Raw genomic sequence first — 15,856 nt, 5'->3', positions numbered from 1 at the left:
AGAGTGTGCAAAACTGTCATTAAGGCAAAGGGTGGCTACTTTGAAGAATCTAAAATATATTTTGATATACACTTTTTTGCTTACTACATGATTCCATATGTGTTATTTCATAGGTTTGATGTCTTCACTATTATTCTAAAATGTAGAAAACAGTAAAAATAAAGACAAACCCTTGAATGAGTAGGTATGTCCAAACATTTGACCTGTACTATACATCTACATAATGTATTGTTACACCATGTAGGAGAAATTGGCTGCGTTCAGACTTTTTTTCACTCATTGGTATTTTGATCTGAAAAGTATCTGATTTGAAAAGATCAAAAGACCAATTAGTCTGGGGGGAAAAAATGCAGAATTGGGCTGCCTGTGTAAACGCAAATGAAATAAATGAAAAATAAACGTATTTTCTGAAAATAAAATAAATATTTCCGTTAACTGCATTATCTACTCCAGTCAGCAGATGGCGATATGAGTTTTACAGGCGAAGCTGCCAAAGCGTGACGTATAATCTAGTGGACGGGACACCTCTTCTACAACGACAGCTAATCAGTCGCTTAGGTAGCTTGCTAACCAACATAGCTGAAACATTGGAGCTATTTAGACGTTTTCGGTGTATATTAATCACTGTGTTTTAAGCACACGTCTGTCGTGTCTACTAGTTACCAATCCCCCGCTTCATATTGTAGGTAACTGGTTAAATTAGCATTAGGCTAGTCGCTTATGCTAACTATCTTAATAACATTCTGGACCATGAGCTCACTAAACTACTCTGCCCATGCAAAAGAAGAGGATGTCTGCTGGACTGAGAAACAGGGTATGTGGCTTAATATTGTCGTGAAAGAAGAAGAGGAAGAGAAGGATGTCACCGTGAAAGGCGATGAAGAAGCGTCCAGAGTGAAAGATGAGGAAGAGATTACTGTCACAATGAAAGAGGAGAACGAGGAAGAAGAGTATGAGATTGGAGATCTGATTAACACCCGTGAGTAATGTTACTATCTTAAAAACAGGAGCACAAACTCTGCCAATTTGTTGAACTGATGTGGATTTTCGAAGTGGAAATCCGTGATTCAAACAACAACAAAATGGCCGCCATGACACTGGTTAGGGTAAACAGCCAAAGGTTGGGTGCTGGAGACACCGATATGTAACAACTGTCAAGTTCCATAAAATAGCTATGAATACAAGGACTGACCATCCAAATGATAAGAATAATAGTTCAAGCAGGTTCTAAAACTATACAGTGTTTGTTTACGACTTTTTTTAAACAAGCTATGGCTGCATGGCATTTCTACTAACGAGACTCAGTGTATAGGTCCCCACAATGGAGGTGTCATATTACCCATAAAACCTAGCGATCAAACAGGGAATGCTTCCATTCGTTTTTCCGCCATACATTTTTCCCATAGGGAATTTTAGAAATGCTTAAAATAAGGGCTGTGTATTGTCTAGACTTACCCTGGCGTGACGTTTTGATGACAGGTTAAAGTTATCTCGGACATGGTGACTTTTATCAATATATTCAGCTTTATTTACTCTCAAATTCGAAAATGCTAATGACATTATGCAAGACTAGAAATCCCTGCAAGATCCTGCACGTCTACTTACGAAAAATGTTTATTGGTCACATACACATGGTTAGTAGATGTTATTGCAAGTGTAGCGACATGCTTGTGCTTCTAGTTCTGACAGTGCAGCAATATCTAACAATTCCACAACAAATACCTAATACACACAAATCTAAGTAAAGGAATGGACTAAGAATATATTAGTATATGGATGAGCGATGTCAGAGCGCATAGGCTAAGATGCAATAGAGTATAGAATACATATGAGATGATTAATGCAAGATATGCAAACATTGGATGTGGAATTATTAAAGTGACTATAGTGTTCCATTTATTACAGTGGCCAATGATTTCAAGTCTGTATGCAGCGCCTCTGTGCTAGTGATGGCTGTTTAACAGTCTGATGGCCTTGAGATCGAAGCTGTTTTTCAGTTTCTCGGTCCCAGCTTTGATGCACCTCTACTGACTTCGCCTTCTGGATGGTAGCGGGGAGAACAGGCAGTGGCTCGGGTGGTTGTTGTCCTTGATGATCTTTTTTGCCTTACTGTGACATCGGGTGCTGTAGGTGTCCTGGAGGGCAGGTAGTATTCTGCAAATACTGCATCAAAAACATGTTTTTTTTTTACTGCAGTAATTTTGCAGTGTAACTGCAGTTACAGTCCAGTATAACTGCACTTTTACTACAGTTTCAAAACTGCAATCTTTTTTTGTAAGGGTCGTCTCTAGTTGACACCTTTGCAAACATCTATTGTGTCACAGAATTTTCAATTTAAAGACATTTAGGGAATTTATTCATGACTAAATTAAGCTAACATTAGCTAGTTAATCCAGAGATTTTTACTTTTGCCTAGATTTGGCAGTCGCGTCCTGATCAGCGTGACATGTAGTAGTGATGCACCGATACGACATTTTTGGCCCATACCGATATCCAATATTTTCCTTGCCAAAAAAAAACTTGACAGAAAACCGATATGGAAGATTTTAGCGTCCTTTTAATCATTCTATTACAGTTAAATAGTTAACACGCACACGGACGCAGCGGTCAAGGCGCTGCATCTCAGTTTAAGAGGAGTCACTACAGTCCCTGGTTCGAATCCAGGCCGTATCAGATCCGGCCTTGATTGGGAGTCCCATAGGGCGGCGCATAATTGGCCCACCGTCGTCCGGGGTAGGCCATCATTGTAAATAAGAATTTGTTCTTAACTGACTTGTCTAGTTAAATAAAGGTTACACATACACCACACTGACCAAAAAGTTATTTTGTTGGCCTTTTTTACGTATGTCCCCGTTACCAGTAAAAGATAATCAAAACCTATTTTTTTTTAAAACCACTTACTTAATGTGCTGTTTCGTTGTTCATTTATTCAGTCGTTTCATTCTCAACCAGGATTTCTATGGAACGCCGTTTGGGTCTTCGGTGTCCAAAAATATACTATTTAACACGATTTGACGTGTCAATTAAGCTTGTTGACCAATCAGGACCTGAATATGACTGCACGTCACATAATAATTTAACGCGTTCATTCATTTTTTACGTAGTTATTACACATTGATTACATGATCACTCGAATTTCATATGTCACAACGATTCATCGATACATACGCTATGATGCTGGTAAAGTTGCCTCGCGCACCTACAGTGCTCGTCATAAAAAAAGCTAGCTAGCTCATGGATGCAAACAATGTTCTTCCCCAAAGACATAGCAAAACGACAATCTGTTTCAGTAGCAGCAAGGTGTCATCTAAAATAGCCCTAAAATAACCCCTTCTTATTTGATTAATGGTGGTCGCACCCATCTATGTGAAGCTAGCCACAATAAGGATTAGACACAATAGTGGACTATGCAGTTAGCCTTCAAAATAAAAGTTTGGCATAATTCAAATATTTTATATTCATTTGCATCACTGTCAATGACATACCTTTATTTTGAAGGCTAACCGCAAATTCCACTGTTGTGCCCAATCCTTATTGTGGCTAGCTTCACAACCCAGTCCGGTCGACCCTCACTAGCCAGATGAAGCTAGCTGTCTGCTTATAACTTTAGCTTTGGGCAACAGGGTTAAGTAGCTGGCTAGCTATTTATTTTCATGAACTGAAGTTCAGTTTCAATAGGCGAACAACAAGTGGCTATCTAGCTAAAACTTACTCACAAGGATTCCTAAATCATTGCTAAGAATAATGAAAATGACTGCAGATTCTACGGGTCATTGTTTTCAGGCCGGTTGTATTGGTGCAAGCCAGGTACAAAGCTAAAGCTGGCTACCCCAGAAGTTGCGGTCGAACAATGATGCTTTATTACCAACTCGAACACGAACGATTGTAAACACATCGTTCGTGTGTACCAGGCCTTCCCTGTGGCTCAGTTGGTAGAGCATGGTGTTTGCAACGCCAGCATGGTGTGTGCAACGCCAGGGTTGTGGGTTCGATTCCCACGGGGTGCCAGTACAAAAAAAAAATGTATGAAAATGTCTGCTAAATGACTAAAATGTAAATGTAAATGTTCCTGGCCGGTGTTTGCTTGTATGCAGATTTTTATGTACAGCTTTGACAGTACTACTGTATCTTTTTTGACACGCAAAGACCCAAACGGCATTCCACGGTATGTATGTCATGAAGCTAATAGCAGTGATGCTGTTACTGTGTAACTCCGGTAGGGCAACATCTGAAAAATAGCGCAGTTGGTAGTGTGTACCAGTGCTCGACCCGTCGGCGAAAGCCAACATCACCCACGACAGAGAACGGTTGCTTGTCGAGGGCAATGACTTCCATTATCTTGGCTTTAATGGATTTCGCCTTTGAGTTGTCTCGCTGGAATTTTGTTACTCTTTCAAATGACTGCTCGACTTGTTGACTGCTCGATCCACACAGCAGACATTGTGGGCTAGTTTAGGAACGCTGTGTTGCACGTATAGCTCAACATTTTATATCATGTACCTACGTTATATCGGTATGGACGTCAGCTTTGACATCGGTTTTGCACATCGGCGTTAAACTAGACATCGGGGCCGATGTTGGCATTTTTAGATAATATCGTCTGATTCCGATATGTTCACCGATATATCGTGCATCCCTAATTTGTAGTTATTTGTGATAGCCACATTAGCAGCTAATTAGCATTACATTTTTACGGGGTAAATACAGGCGCATATATTGGTAAAAGCCATCTTGTCAAAACATCACTCCAGGGTAAGCCTTAGTGTTTCTAAAATCCCTTATGGGAAAAATGAATGGTGGAAAAACAAGTGGAACCATTTCCTTGTTTGACCGCTAGGTTTTATGGGTATTATACTGTACTATTCTATAACACTGGGAGCAACTTTTGGATTTGTCAGCTCCAAAATAGTTACACCTCCCACATTGAATAAACAAGGGGTGCGTTCAGTTCGCTTTAACGTTTGTTACGTTGGGGAACGGTTTGTGCTGAACAACAAGTTTACCAAAACGTTCTTGAACAGACTTTGAGGTATGTTTGCTCTGTTTGGTGGGTGTGCCAGGGTGCGGGTGTGGCTTAAAGCAATGGAGCGTGTTTGTCGGGTGCACCGTGGCTCAGCATAATCAAAGGCCAGTCATGTCATCAATCAATCAGCTGATGTCACAAAGTGCTGTAAAGGCCAGTCATGTCATCAGGTCGAAAGCAGGGAGGGAGGAACGCCCTTCTCAAATAGAACAGTAATCCGTCAACAAGGCAGCATGGTACATCATCCAGAAACATACAAGGTATTTTCTGACTAGTTTGCTTTGGGAAGGCATGTGGAGAGAGAAAAAAACAAATCCTACTCATTACTCCACATGCTCTGTCACTTTGTTTTGAGCTGCTTGCGCGCGCATTACCACTGCTTTGGGGTTCCAAAACGATTGCAGTCAATTTTCACCCAGTGCAAAACATGCCCAAACACATGCCCCCTCAGTGAGGGATGTATTTATCTACTATCCCCCATAGTATAAAAGTTGACCTTTTCTGTGCAGCCTGGGACAGGGATGCGGTAGATCCCAAATTAATACAAGCACTACCATCAAAAAAAGTTTTTTATGCGATGTGGGTGACGCAAAACAGATCAGAACTTTTAGCTTAAGATGTTGATTAACAATTAGGCTATTTCTTCACATTATAAGCGCAGCAATGCGCACATGGTAGTAGGCTATAAGCACAAATGTTCCATTAGCGGATAACACCATTATCAAAAGTGACTATTTTTAATAATAGCGCTGCTTATTAATGGCAGTTACGCTCTACACCCTTTGTAAAGCGGATTAATGTGCTTAATTTTTAAGGAGTTATTTGGCCACTTTAGTTGTGATACAAACCTTATTAATACATATAGGCCTATTGGCTAGGCTACATGAGGGGGCAGGGGCACAACGACAGATTTTTACCTTGTCAGTTCGGGGATTTGATCTTGCAACCTTTTGGTTACAAATCCAAGAATTTTCCACGCATAGTTTGTGCCTGTATTTAGTTTTCATGCTAGTGAGGGCCGAGAATCCTCTCTCACATAGGTACGTGGTTGCAAAGGGCATCAGTGTCTTAACAGCTCGATTTGCCAAGGCAGGATACTCTGAGCACAGCCCAATCCAAAAATCTGGCAGTGGCTTCTGATTAAATACAATTTTCACAGAACCGCTTGTTGCAATTTCGATGAGGCTGTCTTGTTCAGATATCGGTAAGTGGACACGAGGCAGGGCTTGAAAGGGATAACAAATCCAGTTGTTTGTGTCATCCGTTTCGGGAAAGTACTTGCGTAATTGCGTACCGAACTCACTCAGGTGCTTCGTTATATCACATTTGACATTGTCCGTAAGCTTGAGTTCATTTGCGCACACAAAAATCATACAATGATGGAAAGACCTGTGTGTTGTCCTTGTTAATGCAGACAGAGATGAACTCGAACTTCTTAATCATAACCTCAAATTTTGTATGTTGTAAAAGCGTTACATGGTCCCTGCCATATCACCTTGCTTTAACTTCTTCAGGATTGGTGTCCCCCCCACGAGACGGTTGAGCTAACGTAGGCTAATGCGATTAGCATGAGGTTGTAAGTAACAAGAACATTTCCCAGGACATAGACATATCTGATATTGGCAGAAAGATTAACAAAAATGTAAGCTAACTGATCTGTCCAATTACAGTGAAGTAATACCATGCTATTGTTTGAGGAGAGTGCACTGTTATGAACTTCAAGTTATTAATAAACCAATTAGGCTCATCTTGATACATTTGTTTTACAGAAATGCAATGGTTCATTGGATCAGTCTAATACTTTGCACATACACTGTTGCCATCTTGTGGCCAAAATCTAAGTTGTACCTGGGGTAGAATAATACATTATGGCCTTTCTCTTGCATTTCAAAGATGATGGTACAAAACAAAGTTTTTTTTTTTTTGTATTTTCTTTTACACGATCTAATGTTATATTCTCCTACATTCATTTCACATTTCCACACACTTAAGTGTTTCCTTTCAAATGGTTTCAAGAATATGCATATCCTTGCTTCAATGCCTGAGTTAGATTTGGGTATGTCATTTTAGGCGAAAAATGTAAAATAAGGGGCGGATCCTTTGTTAACCATTTTCACTCTTGTGTCCAAAACGTCTTTCAAGCTGTCAGGCATTCCTTTGTCAGCAAGAACCTCTCGTTGGATGCTGCAGTGTACCCAAGTGGCGTCGGCAGCAACTGCTTGCGCGCGCATTACCACTCCACTATGTCTCCCAGTCATGGCTTTTGCGCCATCAGTACAGATACCAACACATCTTGACCATCGAAGTCCATTACTTTAAAAATATCCTCTCCTGTTGTCCTGGTTTCCAGTGGTTTGCAGAAGAGGATGTCTTCCTTAACCTCTTACATCTAGACGTTCCGCTAGCGGAACACCTGCTCCAACATCCAATGATAGGCGTGGCGCGAATTACAAATTCCTCTAAAATACAAAAACTTCAATTTTTCAAACATATGACTATTTCACAGCATTTTAAAGACAAGACTCTCCTTTATCTAACCACACTGTCCGATTTCAAAAAGGCTTTACAGCGAAAGCAAAACATTAGATTATGTCAGTAGAGTACCCAGACAGAAATAATCAGACACCCATTTTTCAAGCTAGCATATAATGTCACAAAAAACAAAACCACAGCTAAATGCAGCACTAACCTTTGATCTTCATCAGATGACACACCTAGGACATTATGTTATACAATACATGCATGTTTTGTTCAATCAAGTTCATATTTATATCAAAAACTAGCTTTTTACATTAGCATGTGACGTTCAGAACTAGCATACCCCCCGCAAACCTCCAGTGAATTTACAAAATTATTCACGATAAACGTTCACAAAAAACATAACAATTATTTTAAGAATTATAGATACAGAACTCCTTTGTGCAATCGAGGTGTCCGATTTTAAAATAGCTTTTCGGTAAAAGCACATTTTGCAATATTCTGAGTAGATCGGCTAGCTATTTAGACACCCACCAAGTTTAGCCCTGACCAAAGTCAGATTTACTATTAGAAAAGTTTGATTACCTTTGGTGTTCTTCGTCAGAATGCACTCCCAGGACTGCTACTTCAATAACAAATGTTGGTTTGGTTCAAAATAATCCATAGTTATATCCAAACAGCGGCGTTTTGTTTGTGCGTTCAAGACACTATCCGAAGTGTAAATAAGGGTCACGAGCATGGCGCATTTCGTGACAAAAGATTTCTAAATATTCCATTACCGTACTTCGAAGCATGTCAACCGCTGTTTAAAATCAATTTTTATGCCATTTTTCTCATAAAAAGCGATAATATTCCGACCGGGAATCTGCATTTAGGTAAACAGACGAAAGAAAACAAAGCATGGGGTCGACGCGGGCACGCGCCTGAGTCTCACAGTACTGTAACCAGCCACTACCCAAACGCGCTACTTTTTTTCAACCAGAGCCTGCAAAGCCACGATTCAGCTTTTTGCCGCCTTCTGAGAGCCCATGGGAGCCGTAGGAAGTGTCACGTAACAGCAGAGATCCTCTGTAATGGATAGAGATAATCAAGAAGGGCAAGAAATTGTCAGACAGGGCACTTCCTGCATGGAATCTTCTCAGGTTTTGGCCTGCCAAATGAGTTCTGTTATACTCAGACACCATTCAAACAGTTTTAGAAACTTTGGAGTGTTTCCTATCCAAAGCTAATTATTATATGCATATTCTAGTTTCTGGGCAGGAGTAATAATCAGATTAAATTGGGTACGTTTTTTATCCGGCTGTGAAAATACTGCCCCCTAGCCATAACAGGTTAATTGACCCCCCCATAAACGTAACCGACATACTTCAGTAGCTATGCCAGGCCCGCCACGTCTGTTGACTCATCCATCCAATGTTTTACTACTCGAAAGTCGTTTTAATTCTCGCTCAAAAATCTCCTGTGGCTTATTTTTCAAATTGTATTGTTTTGTTTCTAAAAGTCTGCGCAAGAGTGAAGATTTAATTTAGTTGTGAGATGGTACCCAGGAAAAGGCACTACTCCCAATATAAGTGAAATTCCAAATCAATGTATTTCTTATCATATTTGCGCGTCTTCGATGGTCCAACGTCCCTGTCTGTTCCGTGCTTTCCCGGGTAAAGGGTAGCGGTCGACCGATTAATCGGAATGGCCGATTAATTAGGGACGATTTCAAGTTTTCATAACAATCGGTAATCAGTATTTTTGTCCACCGATTTATTTTTGTATATATTTTTTTATTTTAACACCTTTATTTAACTAGGCAAGTCAGATTAAGAACACATTCTTATTTTCAATGACAGCCTAGGAACGGGGGTTAACTGCATTGTTCAGGGGGGATTTGTTTTTGCAACCTTTCGGTTACTAGTCCAACGCTCTAACCACTTGCCTTACATTGCACTCCACGAGGAGCCTGCATGGCAGGCTGACTACCTGTTACGCGAGGGCAGCAAGAAGCCAAGGTAAGTTGCTAGCTAGCATTAAACATATCTTTAAAAAAACGATCAATCTTAACATAATCACTAGTTAGCTACACATGGCTGACGATATTACTAGTTTATCTAATGTGTCCTGCGTTGCATATAATCGATGCGATGCCTGTTAATTTCTCATTGAATCACAGCCTACTTCGACAAACGGGTGATGATTTAACAAGTGCATTTGCGAAAAAAGCACTGTCGTTGCACCAATGTACCTAACCATAAACATCAATGCCTTTCTTTAAAATCAATACACAAGTATATATTTTTAAACCTGCATATTTAGTTAATATTGCCTGCTAACATGAATTTGTGTCACTTTTCTAGCGTTCCGTGCAAGCAGTCGGGGGATATACAGCAGTTTGGGCAGCCTGGCTCATTGCGGACTGTGTGAAGTCCATTTATTCCTAACAAAGGCCGTAATTAATTTGCCAGAATTGTACATAATTATGACATAACATTGAAGGTTGTGCAATGTAACAGGAATATTTAGACTTGGGGATGCCACCCGTTAGATAAAATATGGAACGGTTCCGTATTTCACTCAAATAATAAACGTTTCGTTTTCTAAATGATAGTTTCCGGATTCGACCATATTAATAACCAAAGGCTCGTATTTCTGTGTTTATTATGTTATAATTAAGTCTATGATTTTGATATTTGATAGAGCAGTCTGACTGAGCGACGGTAGGCAGCAGCAGGCTCATAAGCATTCATTCAAACAGCACCTTCGTGCGTTTTGCCGGCAGCTCTTCGCAATTCTTCAAGCATTGCGCTGTTTATGACTTCAAGCCTATCAACCCCCGAGATTAGGCTGGTGTAACCGATGTGAAATGGCTAGCTAGTTAGCAGGTGAGCGCTAATAGCGTTTCAAACGTCACTTGCTCTGAGACTTGGAGTAGTTGTTCCCCTTGCTCTACATGGGTAACGCTGCTTCGAGGGTGGCTGTTGTCGATGTGTTCCTGGTTCGAGCCCAGGTAGGAGCGAGGAGAGGGACGGAAGCTATACTGTTACACTGGCAATACTAAAGTGCCTATAAGAACATCCAATAGTCAAAGGTATATGAAATACAAATCGTATAGAGAGAAATAGTCCTATAATAACTACAACCTAAAACTTCTTACCTGGGAATATTGAAGACTCATGTTTAAAGGAACAACCAGCTTTCATATGTTCTCATGTTCTGAGCAAGGAACTTAAACGTTAGCTTTTTTACATGGCACATATTGCACTTTTACTTTCTTCTCCAACACTTTGTTTTTGCATTATTTAAACCAAATTGAACATGTTTCATTATTTATTTGAGACTAAATTGATTTAATTGATGTATTATATTAAGTTAAAATAAGTGTTCATTCAGTATTGTTGTAATTGTCATTATTACAAATAAATTTTTCAAATCGGCCGATTAATCGGCATCGTTTTTTTCGCTCCTCCAATAATCGGTATCGGCGTTGAAAAATCATAATCGGTCGACCTCTAGTAAGGGGTCAGTAGCTCTTTCGGCTGCATCAGATTCACAACTGTCAGTGTCCATGCTAGCTGGGCTAACAACAAATGTAGAATTACTGAATTATTGGATGTGCTCGTGGGAGCAGAACAACTTGTGTCGTCGACAGGTGCAGGTGTAGTAATGCTGGTAGTAGCAGTTCTACCAGTAGAGCTGGTATGTGTCTCTATGGACGCCTTACTAAATGGACTGTTTGAAAATGTGAAGAACACTTTCAAATGTTTTATTAATATATTTTTTATAAAAAATAAAGACGTGAATCACATTTTTATTTGCCGTACCCCAGACGGCATTGCTGTACCCCTGGGGGTGTGCGTACCCCAGACGGCATTGCTGTACACCGGTGTGGCAGTAATTTGGTCACCGCAACAGCCCTATGTGTGCATCCAGGTATACCTAGTCAACTTATTTTAATTACAATATGTTAACAAAGTGTGTTCCATTTGAATTATAAAAATAAAAATAACTTTATGACATGAAGCAAAATGTTTAGTCATTTTGAGACTACAGGAAATAGGGTGACTGCTGTGTTAAAAAATGACAGTATTGGGGGCTTCCCGAGTGGCGCAGCAGTCTAAGGCACTGCATCGCGGTGTTGCGGTGTCACTTCAGCCTGGGGTTCTATCCCAGTCGCACAGTCCCTCATGTTTTGGGACGACGAGCCTGTTTGGGAGTTGCAGCAATGAAACAAGATCGTAATCACGAAAAGGGGGTAAAAATGACAAAATATTAACTACGATAATCTCAGTCACAGCCAGGCAGTCAGAGACACAGGTCAAACCATCAAAATAGAATGAGTAGAAGGGACTCGGAACCTCCAAACCTGGCAATTTCACTGGTCATCTCATGGGTACACTAACAACAGCTGCCTGGTATTGTGACGCTTTAGCCGGGGGAGGGGAGCAGGCCTGCGCTGGCTTTACGTGGGTAGAGTGGAAGGCTCAACAAATCACACAATTTAACTCAACAAATCACAGCACAGATTGAAAAGAGAACTTCCTGCTTTTACTACCTTCAATGGTACACTTGCAATGGCTGCCAGGTTACTCATTATGACATCATTGACTTGAATGGCCATGTCTGTTCTATTCATTCTATTTCTGTGGGTCAAACATGGAAAGGGTTTTGATCAAATCAAGCTTTATTTATACAGCACATTTCAGACATGGAATGCAACGCAATGTGCTTTACAGGATTTTTTTTTGAATGAATGATAAAAGCTGAAATATTTACTACACAAGATAAACATAAAAAAAACTAAGAATCACATCAACTGAAAAGCACCTTGAGGAAAAGCAAAGCTAAAAATATGTTTTGAAGATCTTTTTTAAAAGTTTTAGAAGTTTAATCCCCCCTCAGGTTCTATGGCAGGCTATTCCAGATAATAATTGATAGAACACAAGAAACAAACCTCTGTCATTTTAACTTTAACATAATGTAGTATAAATAATAGATGTGGTTCTCAATGGGTTTTTCTTCTTCACTAAGAAACATTTGCTCTTCACTTTTGGCACACAAACAGAATTTAGAAGCAAAAACTATTTCATAGGCTTTTGTCATGTGCAAAGAATCTTGGGGATAGTACCAGATATCATCGTCAGGTTAAGGGGAGTACATGGGCCACCTTCCAAACTTTGGGGATAGTACCAGATATCTTCGTCAGGTTAAGGGGAGCACATGGGCCACCTTCCAAACCTTGGGGATAGTACTAGATATCATCGTCAGGTTAAGGGGAGCACATGGGCCACCTTCCAAACCTTGGGGATAGTACCAGATATCATCGTCAGATTAAGGGGAGCACATGGGCCACCTTCCAAACCTTGGGGATAGTACCAGATATCTTCGTCAGGTTAAGGGGAGCACATGGGCCACCTTCCAAACTTTGGGGATAGTACCAGATATCTTCGTCAGGTTAAGGGGAGTACATGGGCCACCTTCCAAACCTTGGGGATAGTACCAGATATCATCGTCAGGTTAATGATTCAGCAATCAAGGGGGCGAATAACTGCAGTAAAAAAACAGGTCAAGGATATCAACCCCAGTGTGACTTTTAACAATGTTTACTGACACCAGCGAGATTACGAGTCTCATGGGGCGGCGCACAATTGGCCCAGCGTCGTCCGGGTTTGGCCGATGTAGGCCATCATTGTAAATAAGAATTTGTTCTTAACTGACTTGCCTAGTTAAATAAAGAGATAGATATATATATTTACAAACGGGAAACACCTGTTGTATGTATGTATGTATGTGTGTGTGTGTATGTATGTATGTATGTATGTATACACACACACATACATTCAACAGGTGTTTCCCGTTTGTAAATTCATCAGTTATTCTGCGCTCTGGTACACTCAGACGAGAGTCCTCTGAAATTGGAGTTGATTGCCCGAGTGAATTTGCGAACCCAAGAGATATGCTAACTGGATAACAGTCGTTCTTGTTAGCTAACCAAATGACTCCTGCATCTCTAGCTGTGTAGCCACCAAAAAACTAAATGAGGGGGAAAAGTCAGTCACTCCTCCAATGACATCACATGACATCCTCCTATTAGCTAGCTCCATGTTTTTAGCTTGCTACTGTTACGAACCGGCTCAGAGTTCGCAACAAAAGGGAGACAACGTGGAGACAAGGAGTATCAAAATATATATATTTATTAAATAAAGTAACAAAGTAATTAACAATGGTGTGTGTAATCAGTAGTGTAAGTGAGTGTTTTGCATACCTGAATGTAATAATGCAGGGTGTTGAAAGGTGCCAAAGCAAATAACCAAAAAGCCACAAAACTACACAACCAAAATCAACAAAGTGTCTGCGTTGAGAGAGTCTCCTCAATGAATGTGGAAGAGGTGCCTTTATCCTAGGACACACCCGGACCCAGGTGTTTCCCATGTTGTTGATGACCCTCCCAGCTCCGCCCACCGGCATCCCAACAAGGAAACAAGAACAAAAAGAGAGAATACGGCAGACAGAGTGGGAGGGTCGTCACACTACCTAAATAGAAACGCTAGCCCATTAGCCACATGACTGACTTGTGATCATTGCCCTTGCTAGTCTGATTGTATTGACATTCCCAGCCTTAGTTACATTCGTCTGTTTTTGTCCAAAATATTGAGTCATTGAAACTGAAACGGTGCATCCCGAATGGAGGCAGCAAACAATGTACCAGGCCAGCTGTAATTTACAACCTGAGAGCAATATTTTTTGGACTACTAAGAAATGTATTGGTGAATTATATTATTCATGCATTGAACTGTATCCATCTGTTCTGCCAACAATGCCTTAGTGTACATCATAGAATGTTGAGTCAAATATAACCTATTTTTAAAAACCTCTTAAAGTTGGTTTTGTAGCATAAACTGGGAATTTTATAATTTTTACTGATTATGATTGTCTGTTTGTTTCATATCTGCAAATTAGTTAAAATGCTGTCAGTTCCACTTTAAATAAACTCTGTCTTTGGCAGGAGAGAGACCAGACTCAGAGGAACCAGAGCCAGAGACGTCCGAACCAGCAAGACGAAATCACTGTTCCTACTGTGGAAAGAGCTTTAACCAGTTAGGGGACCTAAAGAAACATGAGAGGATACATACAGGAGAGAAGCCTCACAAATGCTCCCAGTGTGGACAGTGTTTTACCTGGTTACAGAATCTAAAACAACATCAAATAATACACACAGGCGAGAAGCCTTACCAATGCTCTCAGTGTGAAAAGGCTTTTACCCGGTTAGCACACCTGAAAGAACATAAAATAGTACACACGGGAGAAAAACCTTTCCACTGCTCTCAGTGTGAAAAGCGGTTTACCAAGTTAGGGATCCTAAAACAGCATGAGAGGACGCACACAGAAGAAAAGCCCTACCATTGCTCCCAGTGTGGAAAGAGATTTTCCTTAGCAAAGTACCTGAAGGAGCATGAAAAAATACATACAGGAGAAAAACCCGGAGAGAAGCTTTTCCTCTGCTCCCTGTGCGGAAAGAGTTTTACCCAGTCAACCCACCTGAAATCCCACACAAGAACACACACAGGGGAGAAGCCTTATCAATGCTCTGTTTGTGGAAAGAGTTTTTCTCAATCAAGTTGTCTGAAAAAACATAAGAGAATACACACTGGAGAGAAGCCTTACCACTGCTCCCTGTGCGGAAAGAGTTTTACCCGGTTAGATTACCTGAAATCACATAACAGAACACACACAGTAGAGAAGCCTTTACACACAGTAGAGATGGCTTTACACACAGGAGAGAAGTCATCATTGTAAATAAGATTTTTTTCTTAATTAATTTACCTGGTAAATTCTAGATTATTATTATTATTATTATTATTATTTTTTTTTAATGAATAATCAAGAAACCTGTGTCTAGTGATGTAGTTCAGTGATGTTCAGAATGAACCGTTTATATACTGTTTATCCCATTTGATGAAAGTGTAGTTTATATTTTTACATCTCAAGACATTGAATATGAAATACATTGGTTTGATTGTAGACTACCAGTATGTCAGTTTGAATGTGTATGCTCTCTGCGATTACATGGTAATTTTTCAACTCCGGCTCTGTGTGTTGTGTTCATCTGTGTGTGTCATTACTTGAGCACTCTCAAGTGCCATTTACCAGTGATGCGGTTGCTCTATTGTTTACATTTGCATTCGATATGTATCTTACAGGCTTTAAGGGAATAGTATGGCCCAGTAAAGATAAGACCAAGAAAACAATTAGTGCCACAAACGAAGGCAATTGTCACAAAATGTTTGTCATTGCGGTTCTACAGTGGAAATGTACCTCTAGTTCCAACTTCTGAACAGCAACGTGTCTCCTTTTATAAATATGGATGAA

The 15,856-nt window shown here is 40.2% G+C and overlaps 1 protein-coding gene across 1 annotated transcript; it reads left to right on the top strand.

Annotated features, from left to right (window-relative positions):
* Positions 1–463: 463 nt before the first annotated feature.
* LOC106595093 (zinc finger protein 501) lies at positions 464–15,568 on the top strand. Its single transcript, XM_014186469.2, has 2 exons — positions 464–979; positions 14,493–15,568. Exons 1-2 carry the CDS (start codon positions 721–723, stop codon positions 15,281–15,283), a joined length of 1,050 nt encoding a protein of 349 aa, XP_014041944.1. The 5' UTR covers positions 464–720; the 3' UTR covers positions 15,284–15,568.
* The last annotated feature ends 288 nt before the right edge of the window (positions 15,569–15,856 follow it).

Source organism: Salmo salar, chromosome ssa02, assembly GCF_905237065.1.
Source record: "Salmo salar chromosome ssa02, Ssal_v3.1, whole genome shotgun sequence".
Taxonomy (NCBI): Eukaryota; Metazoa; Chordata; class Actinopteri; order Salmoniformes; family Salmonidae; genus Salmo; species Salmo salar.
This window is presented reverse-complemented; position numbering and strand designations above follow the sequence as displayed.